The sequence below is a fragment of the Lissotriton helveticus genome, chromosome 1_1 (assembly GCF_964261635.1).
Source record: "Lissotriton helveticus chromosome 1_1, aLisHel1.1, whole genome shotgun sequence".
Lineage (NCBI taxonomy): Eukaryota > Metazoa > Chordata > Amphibia > Caudata > Salamandridae > Lissotriton > Lissotriton helveticus.
In genome coordinates this window covers 2,014,957,315-2,014,974,586 of record NC_136057.1, presented here as the reverse complement: position 1 = coordinate 2,014,974,586, position 17,272 = coordinate 2,014,957,315, and the positions used below count along the sequence as shown (strand labels likewise).

General features: G+C 47.1%; 1 protein-coding gene across 2 annotated transcripts in view; it reads left to right on the top strand.

The window, feature by feature from the left end:
• The window catches only part of RPF1 (ribosome production factor 1 homolog), a 155,512-nt gene that overhangs the window by 129,212 nt on the left and 9,028 nt on the right, over positions 1-17,272 (top strand). For both annotated transcript variants that reach the window (XM_078644716.1, XM_078644725.1), the window contains exons 7-8: positions 10,126-10,307; positions 10,402-10,528. In XM_078644716.1, coding sequence (XP_078500842.1) covers positions 10,126-10,307; positions 10,402-10,528 — 309 coding nt within the window. The remainder of the gene's footprint in view (positions 1-10,125; positions 10,308-10,401; positions 10,529-17,272) is intronic.

Here is a 17,272-nt window from a genome sequence, read left to right as displayed (position 1 = left end):
TGCAAAAGAACCCTAAAGTTAATGAAGGAGACACTGTATAAAATGGATTAGGAACTCTTAGAAAGTACAGCGTTCTCCAAGAATTGATATGTGTCAGGTTATATGGCCAAAAGGATTAGTCTTTTGTGGGACAATGGTTTTGGTTCACCAAAGTAGAGCATTGTGGGGCTCGCAGTATAGGAGGCATGAGGATAGATGGGAGGGGCGAGTGAGCTTGCATAAATGGTAACAGCTGAGAGTAAGCCCGGAGAAGGCTTTTTGAAAAATGAGGAGTACGAACCGGTCACGCACCACAGGTATGTGAGGGGGTCTAACGGGCTTTGGTTTAATGTAAGGCTAACTGCGAATCCAAACAGCGGGTGAAACAATTTCACGTAGCGGGTTAAATAGTCCAATTGAGCAGTGGCTGGGACAGCAGAGCAGTAGGCTTTTATAATATGTTGGATATTTAGCGGGAAAGCACTGAGGGAAGCATATTTGAAGATACTGAAATGGTGAGCAGGATGCAACAAGTACAATGTCAATTGTTTGTTTTAAAAGTTGTAACCTTTAGATTAAAGTCATTGTTTATTTTGTAGTTAACCCCTGACGAAGAGCGAAGATGACGCTCGAAATGCATTGGGAATTAATAATACTACTGAGGATGTAACATGTATTGGTCCTGCTGTCGTGAAAAGTCCTGGACGGGCATACCTTCAGCATCAGACTTGTTATACATTGAAAGGATTTCATGTGATGAAATGGATTGAACCTTTAAAAACATTGGAATATCTTGAATAAAAAGACGTAAAACGAATAAGAAGTGTGGCAAATGGTTCATGCCAAGCAACAGTGCTTCTGGAGGGAGCGATTGGGTTCTCAAATAACAGGATTTTCATATTCACGCGGCCGTAGGGCAGACCGTGATTCCAGGATGCACGCATTTTGAGGAATTAAGCATATTAAGAATGAGAAACACAGGTGTGCACTTCATACCATTGACTCAAAAGGATTAGGGTCCATGACAACTCCTGCTTGAGTTTGTGTACCGAGCTCGAAATGGGTTAGGCATTTCAGAGACATCGGTCAGTTAGCTGAAGGGAAGAACCAAGGAGTGCTACTTCGATAAACATTGAATAGCCCACCTAATCTGTCTGTTAACATATTGGAAGTGCCAGAGGCCATCGGGCAAAGCCTCAGGGCTGGACGGTGTCCATGTGGACCTCATAAAATGTAATATTGACCTGTGGGGACCCCTCCTCACGAATATATTCAGCAATTAACTGGGCAGCAGGATCCCACACTCGTAGGCCCTTTCAACCATAGTCCCCATTTTGATCGTATGTCCGCCAAATGTTATCGCCCTATCTCCTTTATCAACAGCCTTGTTAAGAACCTGTGCAGGGTGAGTTTGAGACTTTGGGTAAACAAAATACTCTGTTAACCAATCGGTATGGGTTTCTAACGGGCTGGGTACAGTGCCTAAACTTGCACTTGATTGTTGACAAGTATACCATAGCCAGGCACTGCCCACTGTACCTGGCCTTCATGGACCTCTCAACAGCACTTGGTTTGATTAATCAGACTACATTCTGACTGATGCTGTTGGATCTGGGGGTTGAGGTTGCACTTTTAATTTTTTTTTCATATCCTCCATGAGAATGTAGCTGCTAAAGTCTAATTTGGTCCGGCAGTAAAAAATTCTGGCATCTTCCCATTAACTGGAGGAGTGCGTCAGGGTTGTATTTTGCCCCCGCTGTTGTTTATCATCTACATTTATAACCTGAGCTCCTTTTTAGGTCTCGCCTGTCGATGCGCATGCGCATCGAGCAAGCGAGACTATAGGGGCTCATCGACTCTTTATCTAACTTGCAAGGAATCGTGGCGATTCCTTGCAGTGCCCGTGACTTTTAAGCTCAATGCGCATGTGCATTGAGCTTAAAAGCGCGTGCACAGCCGCCCGCATTCCTCCGACACCTTTGAAGTGAAGCTTAGCTTCACTTCAAAGGCCCGGCTTCTTCACACCCACATGCCGCTCTGCCCCGCTCCGCCCCCTCCCCTGAGTCATCCTGCCTGCCCCTTCCCGCCGTGTCGCATTTCTCCTCCCCCCTCCCCTCTCTTCCCTCCGTCTTGTTTCTTTTGGCGATGTTCTTGTGTTCAAAAGCGGTCTTCACAAGCCTTTAGCATAAGTACACGGTCTGAATTCCATCGCCGGATCTGAAACGTTGACAGTGTCAGGGGTTAGCTAACACCACTCTCCGTCCGTCTACTAATGGTTATGTAAAACTACAATTTCATTTAATGTATCGCCTCACACAGCAGTCCAGTCCTGCTGTTTCTATACGCTGTAAATCATATGTTACTGTTAACCAGCTTAATAGTAATCGACTCAGGAGAATGGCAGCCAGCCTCGTCAGGATTCGAACTCAGGACTTGCAGATGCACCACATGCTTCAGAACGGGCATTCCCCTCACTGAACATCCCAGAGAGGTTTCGGACCAGTAATCCGTTTGCAACCAACACTCCCACACCGAGTGGTCTTAGTCAAACGTTGTGTAGAATGTCAGCCATGCTTTCTTGTGTAGGTCGGACAGAGGCAGTGAACTGAACCCAGCCCGCCTATCATGAGCATAAGTTGTTGGTACTCTGGTCGGTGCAGTGTTTCTCCTGCGCCCCCCTTCCTAGCTCAGGGTGACGGGGTTAAAGAGCTTCGAGTCGGGCTGAATGCAAGGACTGAACAGGATATTGCGCAGCCTGCTGTTCAGGACGTTTCCTCGGATTCCGCCTTTTGTTTGATTCAGCTGGGCTGAGATTTTCCAGAAGTGTCCCGGACCTTAAGATATCTCTGGGTTGCTGACCCTCCCATTCAAAACATCATTAGCGCTCTGTCGATGCTTAGAGTTCAGTCAGCTGGATTTATTTGCAGTTAGTATTTTATTTATTGAATAACATGTTATTCTCTATTTCTTATGCGGCCTTTGATTCAGGGTTGTAAAATCCTATGCAGGTATAAACGTATTTTCATAATGGCGTTGGGGCTTGTCAGTGAGTGGCACTTGGGTAAAGCGCTGGAAACTGAACAGTACGTAGGTTAAACAAACCTGCTTTTGTAACGCTGCTCCATAGGTATGGGAAGACGTTAAGTACATGTACTTCCGTTCACTGTGATGGGGGTGCTCCAGTGAACGTGCCTCGCATCTAATCGCGTGTTTGTGTCTATCCCACGCAAGGTCTGCCCCATCCATATTTCCATAAACTTGCGGTGTGTCGTCATTTTTCTGGCGTATTGGTACATGGTCGCAGCGTGCGGTTGTGGTCTGCCTCATAGTACTTTGGTGGTGACAGTCACCAAAAGCATGCAACCCTGTCCCTGGTAGCCGCTCCTCCGCACCTAGAAATGACACTTGCGTGAACCTAGAGTGGCTTAGTTTTGGGGAGCGTGACCTGAGCATATGCCAAGCATGCTTGCTGGACCTGAAGGAATCCTCGTAAACATGAAACCTTTCCTTCACCGAATTCAGTCAGTAATAGTACTGTGTACATATGTATATAATCTACTTCACTTGTTGCGTCCGATTGTTAGTGACTTTAGATACACGTTATGAGTTGTACCCGTGTGCTGCTAATAAGTTGAACACTGAGACTCTTTCCCACAAGCCTATCCTCAAACTCCCATGATCACTCAACAGCAACACTCCACATCACACCTCGCTTGTTTGAACAAATAAAAATATCCTCAAGCCAGTGTATTTCTTATTTATGCGCCCTCCTTTTTACTTGTTTTGAATCTCCCAAAGGGACAACAATTGAGTGTTATTGTTCTCCTTGTTTTGAATCTCCAAAGGGAACATTTATTGAGTGTTATAGGGGCGTTCCTTTCTAACCTCTGCTACTGCCCTGTGGCTTTTGAAGGAAATGGTGTCTTAACAGTTAAACGAGGCAGACAAGTAGTGAGGCTGTTATTGTATGTACATAACGTGATGTATAGGCTCCGGATGGCAAAACCTAACTTGACCTGAAAATACACCCTGACTTTTGGAAGTTAAATATGTCTGCCGATCAGTTTTATTCCAGGATGCTTGAAACGTAATGCTCCTAATATTTCTAAACTGATGCGTGGGAAGCAGCGTTTGGATCACTTATGTACTTTGCACAGATTACGCTGTCGTATGTGTGCCTTGCCTGCACTTTTAGAGTATTAAAGGGCTAACTAGCTGGCATGTGAGATGCACGTGCAGATCATAGCAGGGGGTCATAGATACTGTAGACAATTTGTAGACAGCCAAGACCCAGGTAGTCCAGTGTTTGGGGATCCAGATTACGACTCAGATCAGTGGCTAAATATGCAGTGAAACCCAAGATAATCGTTAGAAAATGACCATGAAGGCCGATGGGATTAGCAGTGATGGGATAATGGCTTTTCACTTGGAGTTGTTACTGGCCGCAGAGATGCTTAGATAATGAATAAGTCATGTGCCTGTTAGTTTCACCAGGTTCCTTGATGGCTCTCTGTATGTAACCCATTCCTGCAGCTGGATGCTTGTTTATTTACTTCATGGGTGCCCTCGGAATTCTCACTGGCATTGCTATTATAGTCTTCAAAACGAGTTTCACAGGCTCTGCCTGGTTCATAATCTCTTGATTTTTGGCTTGGATATGGGTCCTATATCGTACTCTGAATATGTAATACCAGTGGGTGTGTGTTTGCTTCTAAGTGTCTAAGTAGAAGTCTTCCTGTCCCGTCTCATGCTTTCTAGTTTATCTGTCAATTCAATGTCCCAAAGTTGGTGTGTATGTAAACCAGCACCTCTTTCTTGCTCCCATACCTTTGATACATTTACCTGCAGAGCAGGAGGTTGAGACATGGTGAGATGAAGGTAGAGCGCCGGCGCTGATGCCACAAGCCCCTCTTTTTCTTAAGCGCTTCTGCCTTGTTTTATTTGTAATTCTTTAGCATTGGCTACAGGAAACAAAAATGCTAAACATTTACAAAAAAAACCCATAAACAATTCTAAAAGCACTAACTCTAATGGTGCGAGACCTATTGCATTTCCAATGCTTGTTGGTTAGTGCTACTCAAACAAATGATGGACGGAATGCTAAATAAATCATACATTCACCCCCAGTCATGAGATCTGGGTTCAATCCATTGTTCTTTTGCTCACCATGCCACCCAGTTTAGATCCAGCCATATGCAAATCAGTCTTTACCCTGTGCCTCATGGGAACAGTCCAGACCGAACTGCCAAGCCATTGTTATCCCGAAGATGGGGAACTTGCTTGTCTCATTGCTACTCTATGCAGATGACGTAGTACTTATGGCATGGTCCTTGAGAGCACTTCACATATTGGTGGAGTCCTTTGTGACTTTTATGACTAAATTATACTTAATTACCAATTTTGGAAAGTCTCATATTAGGGATTGTGGCCCAGGAAGTAGAAATGTTCCTAAATTATTGGTCAGCGGTCAATCCCTTAGTGTTAATAATATCTGTTACCTGCGAGTTGTTTTCAACTTCTCAGGTTCTTTCCAGTTACATGTTAGAACCTCATGCATGAAGGTCAGCAGCAGCAATATTTAATATCACCCAGATTGGAGGTAGAGAAACCATCTCTCCCCACTTGAATATATATACTTCCCAGTCCATTAAAGCAGCTCTGTATGGTGCAGGTGTTGGGCGCTATCAGAATGTTACTTTTCTGCAGAGAGAGGAAAACTGTATAAGTAGACCACTCCTCCACCTCCCTCCAATCAGTTCTCATTTTGTTATTCACTCCGAGCTAAGCCTACAGTATATCTTCGAGAAAGTTACGCTGGTCCCACTTCTGTTAGAGGTTAGTATTTGGGCTAATAGTGAGGCCAGTTTGAATTGGGACGCTATACTGGACTTTATCAATTTATAGCCTGTTGAAACCTTTGTTGGGTTATGTTATGCTTAAAATACCCTTAATGAATTAGGTTTGACCAACATGTTTGAATCACCTAACAAGAAGTCACAAGCAGGAACTTAAGCTCCGTTTTCAAGAATTCTGCCGGTCTCCGAGATTGCATACCGAATCTAGCAAAGCTACATTAGAGATTAGCTGTTGACACTAGTACCTGTTGAGCCCGTGCTGTATTAACCCCTTGCATGCTTGTGACGGAACCATTCCGTCACGAGCCACGGTGGTGCTGTGCTGGTGACGGAATGGTTCCGTCACGGCCCGGCCGCCGCGCCTGCGCGGTGCTGATTTCGCGCCTGCGCTGAGCGTTCTATTAGGCGGGCGGGGCTGTGACGGAACGATTCCGTCACAAGCACAGCGCCACCGCAGCTCGTGACGGAGTGGTTCCGTCACGAGCATGGCATGGCGGCGCAGCGCCGCCCTCCTCCCCCCCTAGCGGCGGTGATTCCGCCGCGGCCAAGGGGTTAAACTTTAGAACTTGCACGTTGGGAAAGATAACTTTTCTGCTTTAGGGTTGGTGTGGTGTGACGTATTTTGTGTTTCTCAGAGGATCAAAGTACTTTTGGTGGTTTTGCAAAGGCATGCCCATGTGATGGTTTGTCTGAACAATCCCTGGTGCATTGTATGTTTGTTTTTGCGAACTGTTTAGATTCTTTTTTCTACTCTTTAAAGGCAATTTTAAAATATTTGCCGGAACTACAGCTTTTAGGCAGCCCTGATGTTTACTTCAGAGTATGTTCCCTTTTTAAAGAGGTAGTAAGGTGTAGGAAATCAGTGGGGGGAACAGCACACACTTTATTTTGTAAAACATTTTATGATGCAATGTTCGTTATTAAGTAGTTTGATGCATGTGATGTATTGTAATGCTTTGATTTTTTTTTCTCCCAAAATCGAATAAAGATTTAATGATGATGAACTTAAAACTATCTGATGTTTGAAATAAATCAATGTAGATGGTATTCCCAAAAACAGGCCCTTGTGTTCATAATGGGCAGTGAAAAATTGGGTAATTAACCCCAAACATACGATAGTAGCAGAAAGAAAAATAATGAAATTTAAAAACATTAAACCATTTTCTTTCACTGCAAAGCATTTTTCCACAACACATCTTTGCTTCCCTATATACCATGTGAAAGTGGAGTTGTCTGCTATTCCTTCACACAGTCACCATTACTTAGGACAGTTTAACGTGACTAGATATGTTTTGCAAACCATTTGTAAGCGTCCTTGAAGTTAAGAGATGTGTGTTTGTCCCAATTATTAAATTCCAGCTACAGCCTCCCATCACATAACGATAGTCCCACCTTCACTTAATGTGCAGTGGGTTTGTGCATATGAAGAGCTTCACCATGACCAATTACTTTCATTGTTATACCATGCTTTTACCTGGTAAAGCAATTTCATGAATGTTTAACCAGTGGCGACTGGTGAACTTTGAAAGTGGTGAGAGGCATAAATTCTTTCCTCAAACTGGAACAAGTAAACTAGCGGAGGGAGCGAGCCTAAAGACCTTGTAGAATGTTTGGAGGTAGGTGTAGTTCTGCCCTGATAATATTTGAAAACGGTCAGGCCAAAATCTGACATTTACATCACGTTTTACACTACACAACTAAACATAAATTTTTTTTTTTAAACTGGTTCTCAACAGGCTCCTTTGAGTTATGTCAATAAGCTTTACCTTAACTAGGGGGTCTTGAAACTCCCTAACAAAAGTATCACAAAATGGAGGCAAAACCATGAACTTTGGAAAGTAATTTCCTATAAAAGTATGTTACTGCAATCTTTATTCCAGGCAGTAAAGAAAAACAGGGTACGCAAAGTCACCCACAGCCTATCGATTTTTAACCTTTTCCATGCTCACGACGAGCTCGGCTCGTCATGAGGCACGGTGCTTATGACGAGCTAAGCTCGCCATGAGCCGTGGAACGCTCACACGCGGGGATAATTCTCCTGCTGTGCTGAGCGTTCCACGGGAACGGGTGTGGTCATGACAAGCTCAGCTCGTCATAAGCACACAAGCACTGTGCCTCATGACGAGCTGAGCTCGTCATGAGCACCGGGGCACTGTGGGCGCCCCCGCCCCCCAGCACAGCGGGGGAATATACCCCGCACAGAAGGGGTTAAAAGGATCTTTCCTCCATACATACCATCCAGTCCCTTTGAAGCAGGTTCTCAGTCATATGGTATGGTGGAGATTCTATGTGGAAGGGAGTAGAGTGACCAAGTCAAAGGTTATTCAGATCTCACGATGGAAGTCCATTGGTAAAACATCTACACATTCTTTCAAGCTCGCTCAGAAGTGCTACTGCTCTGTTACAAAGAAATTGCATGATGGCACAGCAAACAAATTACATCACCTCTACATGCTCATGGCGCAGACAGTGCTGCTGAGAATATAATACATTCGTTATCAATAAAGAGAGTAAAATGTCTCTATCAAAAAATTTAAGAAAGGTGTAAAGGTTGAGTACAGTCTGCTGGCATTGCTATGGACTGCACACAGTTCTATACAGTAAACACACTATTTCACTGAACTACCTTATTATTAGGTCCACAGACTAATTTAATTTCTTCCTGCTTTCTTTTACTGTGGCTGCAAGCTACAATAGAACTGTTGCAATTTAAAATATCGGCCACAAATAGTTTATCAAGCAGCTATCCATACTAACACTCAAATTCAAAAAGAACCTGCAATTCACCAGAGCTCTTTCGGGCAGAGATGCAAATCTGAGGTCTAAAATGCATCTGTTACAAATGTCATTGTAACTATAAAAGAAAATAGCGCACTGAGAACTATGTGCTTCTACGCTTTGCACTCCCACACTTTTTCCTCCAAGAGGAGCGCACATTATGAAGAGTTGGGAATAAATACCTATTGGAACAGTGACATGGTTTTAAAAAAGCCGAAGTTCTAACAACATATTTTCACAACACAGTGCGCCTAGTCTCTCAAACACAGTGGCAGACAATGTACGGAATCGGGTACTATACGACCACAATACTCTGAGCTCAACAGCTGCTGTCTATTAAAGCCACTGTCAGCAAGTGCAATATTTCATCTGTGCACAAGTCACAAAGGCCATTAGATTTATTGCTTGTAGAGAAGAGAGAGACTACACAGGCCACAGAAAAACCATCTAAAAACATTAATATACAAGGCTTTTAGATCCGAGGAGAGTGGTGACTGAAAAACCTTGTATGCGAGTGAAATGGGGCTTTGCTGCCTCCTCAGTTATTTTGAGTGAATTAAAAATGTAGTTTTGCTGTGCTATTATTTAAATGCATGAAGTTTTGGAACTAAATTGTGAGATAGTAGGAAGCGCCAACCGCGCAAAAAGCACTATTTGTGCCTTTGACTCTTTATAAACCAGAACGACTTCACTCTAGGGCTGTCTTGCAATACGTTGCGTCAATCACAGTGGCAGGCAGTCAGTTTTTTTTTTAAGTGTAGACAGACTGCCGTAAAGAAAGACTGCTGTAAAGGGTGGGGGCTATGTGGTATTCTAATCTAACAGTGGAGTGCCTGCCCATGCGTGACATGGGTTATAGCACGCAGGGCTTCAGATTGCAGCGCCCGACCAGGCTTATGTTTCATCGGTTCTGAGCAAAACATAGGATCCAGTTCTTCTCATGGGAAACACTGGCTGTAAAGAGGTAAACCCTGCGTTATGACGTCACCCCGCAATCGAGATTTGATGCATGCGCAAATTCACATGACTGGTCGGTCAGTGCCTGGCAGTCTCACCATAAAACTCGGGCCATCCAGCCAGGTCAAAAGTAATACTGTAAGAAAGATTAATAATACATTTTAAAAAACATGCTTGCACTACAGAAAGGCGGCGCTCCGGCGCCCTAAGGCACAAGCCACTGCTGTGTTTAACTGGTTATCTTCTCCATGCACTCCTAGAATAGATCTATATATCTGGCATCTATATACCGCCTTTATTCATGTTTTGTATACTCATGCTTAAGATATGTACCTTTGCTTTGTTGATGCCAGTGTTACAACGTTTTATTGTGTGACAACTGTCTACATTTACTAAGCATGGAATGAATGTTCTTGTTTTTTGGGAATGAGATTCCTTTGTGCCTTATGTTTCTACATGACCGCTCTAGTGTGTTTGTGTGCATATCTGCATAACTTGATTGTGGATCTTATAGATATTTTGTAAATAATTGTAATATGCCTATCCTTTATTTCAGAGAAAAGGAAAAACACCAACGGAACACCAGCCGGAGGTGATATTAAACAACTTTACAACCCGTCTAGGTCACACCATTGGACGTATGTTTGCTTCACTTTTTCCACATGATCCTCAATTCACCGGACGACAAGTAGCCACATTTCACAACCAGAGAGACTATATATTTTTTAGATTCCACAGGTAGGTTTGTTCCTTAATGGTTTTATATAGTATGTTTATTTTCTAACCGCACTTCTGAGATTTGTCTAACTCAATGTATTGAATCATTTTCAAGATATATCTTTAAGAGTGACAAGAAAGTTGGAATGCAGGAGCTTGGACCTCGTTTTACCTTGAAGTTAAGGTCACTACAGAAAGGAACATTTGATTCCAAGTTTGGAGAGTATGAGTGGATTCACAAGGTAAGTGTGCTGTTGGTGGCAACGCTGTCTTATTATCGTAGTATCTAATTTCATTGTTTCCGATTTAGACAGCAAGAACATTTGACAAATTTCCTGAAAGCAGAAGATGCAATAAAAGGCCCTTTAATAAATGGTACATCAAGTCAAAGTGGATTCACTTGCATGCCAGTCAATTGCTTTCTCTCTCTGTTTAGTCCATTTACTGTCCTCTTCAACTAGAAAGTATTGTTCTCTAATAACTTGGGTGCATGTAATGATAACATTCTGTTTGGTCTAAGAATTTGACCAATTAACCAATTTGACCAAGCAATAAAATGACTCGCACAAAAACTGCCTGCAACACCCAAACCCTGTTTGGGGCATACTGGGGAAGGCCCTAAGGAGATGGGATAAGATAACCTCAGAGAAATGGGTACTAAAAGTGGTACAATGAAGGTATTCTCCAGAACTAGGAAATAGACTACCCAGAATCACCTCAAAGAGACAAAGGTACAAATTGGAATAGCTCAAGCCTTTGTAATAAGTAATAGAGGCATGGTTTAAAATAGTGAGCAGTATAAGCAGTACTAATAGACGAATACAACCAATGAATTCATTCAGTATACTTAGTTATACCAAAGAAAGACCTAACCTTAAGGCGGATCTTTGATCTGAGAGTTCTAAATAAGGTCTTTAAGACTCACAAATTCAAAGTGACAGCAAGTATCCAAATGCAAGAAATGGGCGATTACATAGTAAATAGTTATTAAAGGAAGTCTACTTCCATATCCCCATCAACAAATGTCACAGAAAATACCTTAAGTTTATAATGACCACTAATTGTCTGCAAGATTGCTCTCCCACCCTCGCAGCTCCACCATTAAGTGAGGCCTGCCCCTGCCCTCTCGATTGTTGGTGATCGAGGCCCTCCTCCACCCGCAGGTTTCCATGCGCCTCATCCCTGGTGGTCCAGTGGACCTCTGTCTCCTTCCTCTTGCTCTGCTTTCACCTTTCTGCATCTCTGCTCTTTTCTGCCTTATTTCTGCTTATTTCCCCCCTTTCCTTTATCTCCTTTACCCTTTATTTCCCCGCCACTGCTGCCCCCCCCCCCGAGTGCAACTGGCCCAATCCAGCTCCTCACCCTGCTCCCGCCTCCCAGCTGTCCAGCCCCCCCAACCCCCTACTTAATGGCGGCCGCTGCGGGGACAGGCGAGCAAGACAACTGACTCATTGTCAGTGAAATTGCTCTCCCACCCTTGCAGCTCCACCATTAAGAGCTTGCCCTGTCCCTGCACTCTCGAGTGTTGGTGATCGAGGCCCTCCTCCATCTGCATGTTTCCCTGTGCCTCATCCCTGGATCCCTGGTGGTCCAGTGGACCTCTGTCTCCTTCCTCTCGCTCTGCTCTTTCACTTGTTTTTCTCCCTCTTTTATTTTTCACCTCTCTGCGCTTTTCTGCACCTCTGCTCTTTTGTGCCTTATTTCTGCTTATTTTCCCCCCTTTCTTTATCTCCTTTATCCCTTATTTCCCTGCCGCTGCTGCCCCTGTGCCCCCCCCCCCAGCGTGACCGGCTCAAACCAGCTCCCCTCCCCGCCTCCCAGCTGTCCAGCCCTCCCCGACCCCTACTTACTGGCGGCCACTGTGCGGCCGCGCCGCTAGCGCGCTAAAGACAGGCCTGTCCGCGATCTGACCGCAACCAGCACCAGAAACCCTGGACCTCTGCCCCGCCAACGCTACGACCCAATAGCACTCCACGCACTCATCCCAGGCCGCAACAACAATTGCAAGGTAGCATCACTAGCCGATACCCAGGGACCCTTCAGCTGTCACCGTTGCCGGCACACCTGCAGCACCACCAAGAACACGGATCCAGCACAACCCACCTACAAGAACACAACCGAACCAAAGACCCCGCAATGAATCCTCCTCAACCTCCGATTCCTCCACAAACATGCCACCGAAATCTGGTACCTCCTCGACATCACCACCCCTGATGTAGTGTTAGTCACCGAAACCTGGACCAACACCACCTTAGGACCGGTCATCGCCATCCCCCAAAGATACAAGATCTCCAGGAAGAACCGCCCCACCCGCCCAGGAGGAGGAATCGTCCACAAATCCAGCCGCCTCCTGAGCACACTCCCCGACGAACCAACAGAACTGATGATACACCTTCACTTCAAGATACGGCCAGCCCCACCACCACCCTCCGAGGAATCCTCATCTACTGACCCCCTGGACCCTCCGGACCCTTCTCCAACTCAATCACTGACGTCATCTACCCGCAGGCCATCGTATCTACCAACTACACCCTGCTGGGAGATCTCAACTTTCACCTCAACAACCAACTGGACCCCAACACCACATTCCTCCGGGGCAACCTCCACAAAATAGGACTCTGCCAGATCGTGACCAAGCCCACGCACTCGGCAGATCCTGGACCCCCCTCTTCACTACAGGAACCTCCATCACCTTCAGCCACACTACGAACTCCCATGGACCGACCAGCACCAGCTCCCATGAAGAAACTGGACCAAAATCACCGCCGACCAGCTAACCTCCTCACTGAACAATTCCACCTCAACCATCGTGGAAAACGACGACCCCAACACCGCAGCCCAAACACTGCATAGATGGATCTCGTACAGCGCCAACACCATAGCCCTCCTCAAGAAAAACAACAAAACCTGTGCCACGAAAGCCACCTGGTTTACCACCGAACTTGGAGAGTCCAGACTCATTTGCCGCTGCTTCGAAAAGGCCTGGAGGATCACCAAATCCACAGACGCCCTCAACTTTAGAGCCGCCACCAACGTCCACCATCAACTGATCAGAGAAACGAGGAAAAAAGCAATTGAAGACACTCTCCACCCACGTGCACAACAGCAAGGAACTCTTTATCATCAACAAGGAGTTTGCCCAACCCTCCAGCGAGTCTACGGACATCCCTCCCTCACAAGACCTCTGCGACAAACTCAGTACTTTTTTCCACCACAAAATCAAGAGCATCTAGGACAACTTCGACGAAGACAACCAACACATTAAACCCTCACCAACCACCCCCGACACCCGGAAACCAGCGATTGACAACTGGACAGTCCTCACCACCGAAGACACACTGAAGACAATGAAGTTAATCCATTCAGGGGCCCCCACGGACCCCAGCCCCCACCACATCTTCAACAGACCCGCTGACACCATCGCTCCCATGCTCCGCCACACCATCAACCGCTCCCTGGCGACCGCCTCATTCCCCGATGACTAGAAACACGCAGAGGTCAACGCCCTCCTAAAGAAACCCTCAGTGGACCCCACCGACCTCAAAAACTACAGACTCCTCTCCCTGCTCCCGTTCCCAGCGAAAATCCGAGCGAGAGCTATCAACAGCCAACTCTCCACATTCATTGAAGAACACAATATCTTCGACTCCTCCCAATCCGGCTTCAGAAAAAGCCACATTACGGAAACCGCCCTCCTCACCGCAACAGACGACATCCGCACCCTACTGGGCAAAGGAGAAACAGTAGCCCTCCTCCTCGACCTCTCAGCGGTGTTCGACAAAGTCTCTCACCGCACCCTAATGCCTCTACGACTCAGGAATCCAGGACAATGCCCTCAACTGGATCCGCTCCTTCCTCTCCTGCCGAACGCAGTGGGTCAGACTCTTCCCCCCCCCTCTGCCCTCCCCACCTTCTCGGACCCTACACCTACCACCTGAAGAGTCCCCCAGGGCTTATCCCGCAGCCCAACGCTTTTCAACGTCTACATGGCTCCACTCGCCCCCATCGTCAAACCCTACGCACTCAACATTGTGTTATAAGCTTAAGACACCCAACCCATCCTCTCCCTATCCAACGAGCCCGACACCGCCAGACACATCTTTCAAGAAGGCATGGAAGCCGTCGCTAAATGGATGAAAAACAGCTGCCTACAACTAAACAACAACAAAACAGAAGTACTCATCATAGGCCCAAACCCCAGCGCCTGGAGCGACACCTGGTGGCCCCCCACCCTCGGAAACCCACTAACCCCCACGGACCACGCACGCAACCTGGAAATCATCCTGGATTCCGAGCTCAAAATGGACCGCCAGATCAACTCCGTCTCGTTTTCCTGCTTCCACAACCTCTGCCACCTTCGTAAGACCTTCAAATGATCCCCCTCGAACACCGAAAGACCGCCACTTACGCCCTGGTCACTAGCAGATTTGACTACGGCAACGCACTGTATGCCCGAATGAACAAAAACCACACCTGCAAGCTATAGAACATCTAGAACGTCGCTGCAAGACTGGCCCTCAACCTGCCAAAACATTGCCACATCTCCCAGCACCTGCGCACACTCCACTGGCTCCCCGTTGAGGCGAGAATCACCTTCAAGATACTCACCCACGCACACAAGGCCCTCCTCGGCACCGGACCAGCATACCTGAACAGCCGACGCACGCACCCCAATGGACCCCACGATCAGCCCAGCTCTCCAACGCCGTGGTCCCCCCCACAAGAAAGACCAGATCAGGATGCCTCTGCTTCTCCTTCCTCGCGGTCAAAGCATGGAACGCCCTTCCGCTCCACCTCAGACAGACAAAATTGCTCCCCATCTTCGCAAGAAACCTCAAAACCTGGCTCTTCGACAGATCCCCTCCTTGATGGAATGGAACCTGGACCCCCCCAGCGCCTTGAGACCCTTACGGGTGAGTAGTCGCGCTTTAACAAACCCCGTATTGATTGATTGATTGATTGATTGATAATGGGGTAAGGTAATGACCTTTTTGTAGGAAGCTGGCTCTTTGCACGGTATATCTGATCCTTTATATACCATATAAAGAGTCCAACGGTTCCCTTATGAGTGGAGAGGGGCTTGCTCTAGCAATCTCAAGGTGCTCTGTTGGGGATGGGGGAGGAAGTGTGGTCGAGCAGCCTTACGCTTAACTGAGAGATGTGCAAGACATTGAGAATTACACACAATAGTCAATAAATCACACACACAACTTACTATTGGGCAGCTCAAGAACTCCTACAGCTGGTGTAACGCTTTACCCAAAACTCAGCTGCCAGGCTCGTCCTCAACCTTCCAGCTCACACTCCCATTGCCCCATAAATCCCAAGAGTTCCACTGGCTTCCAGTCCACCAACGAGCACTCTTGAAAAACTCCTGCTCATGTACAAACCCTTACCCAACATTGCCTCCATGTACCTTAACAGCAACCTAAACTTCCACAAACCTACCAGACACCTCCGCTTATCTGGAGCACTACTTGCCAGTCCCCCCTCACCAATACGTCAAACCAGATCCAGCAGTCATGCCTTCTCCTCCTTCTCTTCAGAAGCCTGGGACAACCAGGTCCTTGCACATCAGAGCCTCCTCCTCGGTTCTTGAATTCCACAAGAAACTGTACACCTAGCATGAAACTGTCTTGGTCCATACAGGTCCTTCTTCATCTCCAGGATACTCTTCTGGGTGAGTTGTGCGCTATACAAATACACATAATAGGCCCAAGCAACTACACCTGGTAATAGTCAACACTGTGCCCAGTCACTGACCAGCGCCGGCGGACACAGGGCCGTCGGGGAGCGCGGGAGAGGCAGCGCCACTGGGATTAGAACGGGAAAGGAGATAGGTAACCAGAGGGCCCCAAATGTTAACAGGTCGAGACCTGGCAGGCATTACATTCCAAAACTCCAATAGGAAAGTCTGGCACGGAGAGGCATCCTCCAACCAACTCTCGGCTTTGGGAGCAGGCCGACGACCCCAACACATGGCCACACTGCGTCTAGGAAGGACCAGCAGCATCGAGATCAAACGTCGAGAAGCATCAGGACAGAATTTAACAAAGCCGAGAATGCACAGGGGTAAATCGGGGTGCACTGCAGTGCCGGTGATGTCAGAAATGGTGGAACACACCGCCTGCCAGAACTCAGAGACCTTAGGGCATAGCCACGCTAAATGGGCAAAGTCCGCGGCAGGAGCAGCGCAACGCACACAATTGTCCCCAGGAATTAGCCCGAGCCTGTGGAGCTGCACTGGAGTGTGGTACAGCCTGTGCAAATACTTGAAATGGATCAGAAGGAGCCGGTGGTTCGGTGACAGCTTTTTCGTCTGATTACAGCAATATAGCCAGGCAGCCTGCGAAATGTCGATACCAAGATCCGCACCCCATGCCTCCTGCGCACGATCCGAGGAAAAGGGGTTTGGACACTAGGGTGTGAGCGTATAGTTTGGTGACTAATTTGTGCGGCGACTGGGAAGTATATATGAAGTCCAGAGCCGGCATGGTGGGCGGGGGCTGCGGGGGCTGAGGGAATGTGGGATGCAGTTTCCGGCAAGTGGCGCGCAGCTGATAGAATAAAAGCGTGTCCAGCGGCCCTGAAAAGTCAGGAAGTGAGTAGAAAGTGTGCTCTGGGTATAGATCCGCCACCGTCCTCAAACGCAACCACGTCGTATGACTAGACATGCTGGAAGACTGTCGTGAGGGGAAATCTGGGTCGTTCACTATTGGCACGGAGTTGGCAGAGCCGAGGGATGCTAGAAAGCTGACGCAGGCCAGACCAGGCCCATAGCAGCATCTCGACCGTGTCGACCTCCGCCTGAGGGCGCACCGCTGGCACGAACAAAGCCCAAATAGCGCATTGGGCCAGAAGCCCACAAGAACGGAAAGTCAGGTGGGAATGGGACGGTGGCATCCGTCAAGGGGAATAGAACAGACTTGCTCCAGTTCACCTGGATGCCCGAAAGCCCACCAAAGCGTATGATTTCCTGGACCAAG